General features: G+C 51.9%; 1 protein-coding gene across 1 annotated transcript in view; it reads left to right on the top strand.

The window, feature by feature from the left end:
- Positions 1 to 561: 561 nt before the first annotated feature.
- Positions 562 to 2886, top strand: part of csmd1a (CUB and Sushi multiple domains 1a) — an 83519-nt gene continuing 81194 nt past the window's right edge. Inside the window, exon 1 of the mRNA XM_062446044.1 lies at positions 562 to 1443. Coding sequence (XP_062302028.1) covers positions 1263 to 1443 — 181 coding nt within the window. The 5' untranslated portion in view covers positions 562 to 1262. The remainder of the gene's footprint in view (positions 1444 to 2886) is intronic.

Here is a 2886-nt window from a genome sequence, read left to right as displayed (position 1 = left end):
GCCGGTAGAATATGCAGCTCGCGCAACGCGGCTGGGCTTCAGCACCTTGGAGAGTTCTCCGAGCGCGCGCCGCAGGAGCTTCACGAGCCCCATGCAATTATGCGCCACGGTTTGAACGGCCACCAGTACGGAACACGTCCGATAGCCGTGCCGTGATAAACGAGATGAAAACGGAAAGAAGCATAAGTTGAAGGTTATAGGCTGAAGGTATTCACCGATCACACGGGCTGAAACTCGCTTTTCAAACAGAATTCCATTACTTATCAACAGGGCTGGCGGACGTTGTTTTTCTCTATCGTCCGCGCTTAGTACCACACACACACACACACACACACACACACAGACACACACCAACGCACATACAAACTGAGAGAGGGTGGACTAGAGAGCTTCGGATAAAACCGCCTGTAGAGGGCAGAAGCGTCCTTCAATACCGCGCGCAAACTCTGAAAACAGCAGGAAAGTTGCGACCGGAGCGGAGAATTCGGTGGGATGCGATGTAGACAGTGCTTTTATTCACATTCAACTGCGGTGAAACCAGCGGGAGGGGCGAGGGGATGCTGCTTAGGAGGCGTCACGAGCCTGTAATTGGGTGGTGTCACTGTTAGCGGACTTACATTAAGATTAGGTTAAAATCATTACGGCGCGGGCTTGTGCTCTTAATGACGGATTTAACTTAGCTCACTGCCCCTGGCACTGAACGGACAAACAACAAAACGGGCTTTGTGAATAGGGATTCTCGGTTCACCTCGAGTCCTCTGGTCCGCCTCCACCTCAGAGATACGGTCTCATGTCCGTCATGTCGTTGTGACAAGTCACCAGGCGAATTCGGGGATTTAGATTTGAACGGATACTGGCGGCTTGGGAAACGGATGAAAAACACTCCACATCCCTGAGTCTGGCGCGTTATAGACTTATTAGATTATTTGATGTACTGTGCTCGTGTGATGGATGGTTGGTGTGGATGATAGACTCCCCTGTGGCCCGAGCCTTTTCCCTCTCTAGTTGAGTACGTATCAGGACTGGGAACTCCGCGTCTCTCGGTAAAAAGGCTCGAGATTAACCAACGCACCCGCTTGCGAGGAATCGAGCTGCGCGCTCTGCCCCCGTTGGAGAGATGGTTGAGTCCGCGTGAAGGTTGGTGTGGGAGCTAAGCAGAGCCGTTCACTTCGAGCTGTGACCGCGCGCCAGCCACAACGGCAGACGCACCGCTACCGGCAGAGGAACGGGAGATCGAAAAGAAAGACGAGCTTCATGTGACCATGAAAACGGGTGATTTAGAGGGCTCGCGCATCGCCTCGACGACGGATTCCCTATCCCCGCTAAAGACAGGATGTATTAAACACAGAACGGTGGACTTTTTCCAAGCCAAAAAGATGCGGATTAAAACTGGGATTCTATTTTGGAATCTGGTATTCTTGATGACGGTCACGTGTCTTGAAGGTAAGGATGAACCTGGGATGTGCGGTGTCCGGTAATTAACGTGTGCTTGTTTAATTTCCCGAGGACGGGGCTGTGTTTTCGTGTAATCAGGGAGAGCTGCGAGGCACCATGATAACAGTCCGGTCCTGGAGACGCTTCCCCCGCAAGCCTAACCGTTCAATGCAGGCATTGAGCGCGAGCTCAATAAATATTCTTGCAGTATGCTCGAGCGGATACGTGAGTTGCTTGTGTGTGTGAACCCCAGCGAGATACCGCACCAGAATCTTCATCTTTAATCTGGGGGTTAGGGCTCCGCTCAACCAAGTGTCCCTCTGGTCCGGAAATATGATTTCTAATATCATTCCTAGATGTTGATAAGACTGATGAGGTTGTTGGCTGTTGATAAGTCTATGGACGTTTTCTCTGTAATCAAATGACCGACGGCTAGAAAGAGGGGGAGAGAGAGGGGGGGGGGGGTCGGAGGCGCGGCACACGGAGATGCGAGGTGCCATGTAGGATGCACGGAGCGAGAAGCAAGGGGAGACGGATTCTGTCCTGTCTGATAACCGGCGCTCTGAGAGAGCACGCTGCAAGAAGCACAGTCACACACACACCTACGTTAACACGCTTTATCTTTAGGTCTGTGCCGTTACACAATGCTTAGATCACAGACCGAGAGGTTCTCGGTGATTCTGGAATATGAAACAGGTTTTCATCCTGGGCTGTTTCCCCGCTCATGTGAAGGTTTCAAGCTCGAGCTTATTTGTCTCGCTCCTCGGGTCGGCTGAACGCCCGACTCTGATTTCAACCGTTTAACTGTTGCGCGCCTTTAACACGCCCCGACGACACGGGTGTATTTTACGGTTGAAACAGAAGACTGCCCATGGAATTAAACATGAATTCTCGAGGCATTTCTCCCTTCTCAGCCCGTGTTGCGGAGAGAGCGCGAGGGCGAGTATACGCACCTGCACTCTCCGATAGACAATACAGCAGAATGTATTTTTTTTATTTTGTTTATGCGCATAATACAATTCTTTTTTTTTCGTGCTTCGAGTGTTGAGAAGTTGACGTAATTGATGACACGTTGGTCCAGATCGGGGCAGTCTGTATTCGGTTCTGGCGTGGAAAACACAAGTTCTCGCGAGTGGCCGGAACTTAGGTTGCATCAATCTAGGTGTCATCGCACCTCCCACACTTTACCTCAAGAGCACTGAATAAACACATTAGGCTCATTCTTTGGACGTGATCTTTTCTTTCAAAGTCGCACCGCCGTCGTCGGCGCCTGCCCCATTACCGGCGGGATGTTGTTGGCCCACTCAGCGTTTTGAGCGACGCTGCTAATTAATATGCCGCTGCGCGCCTCGCGCCTCGCATCCCCCGCGGCCCTCAGTCCCTCCAGCCCGCGGGAATGGATCATAGCCCCGCGAGCCCAAGGCCGCTGTTAAACTCCGTTATGAGGACAGT

The sequence above is a fragment of the Osmerus eperlanus genome, chromosome 20 (genome assembly GCF_963692335.1).
Source record: "Osmerus eperlanus chromosome 20, fOsmEpe2.1, whole genome shotgun sequence".
Taxonomy (NCBI): Eukaryota; Metazoa; Chordata; class Actinopteri; order Osmeriformes; family Osmeridae; genus Osmerus; species Osmerus eperlanus.
This window is presented reverse-complemented; position numbering and strand designations above follow the sequence as displayed.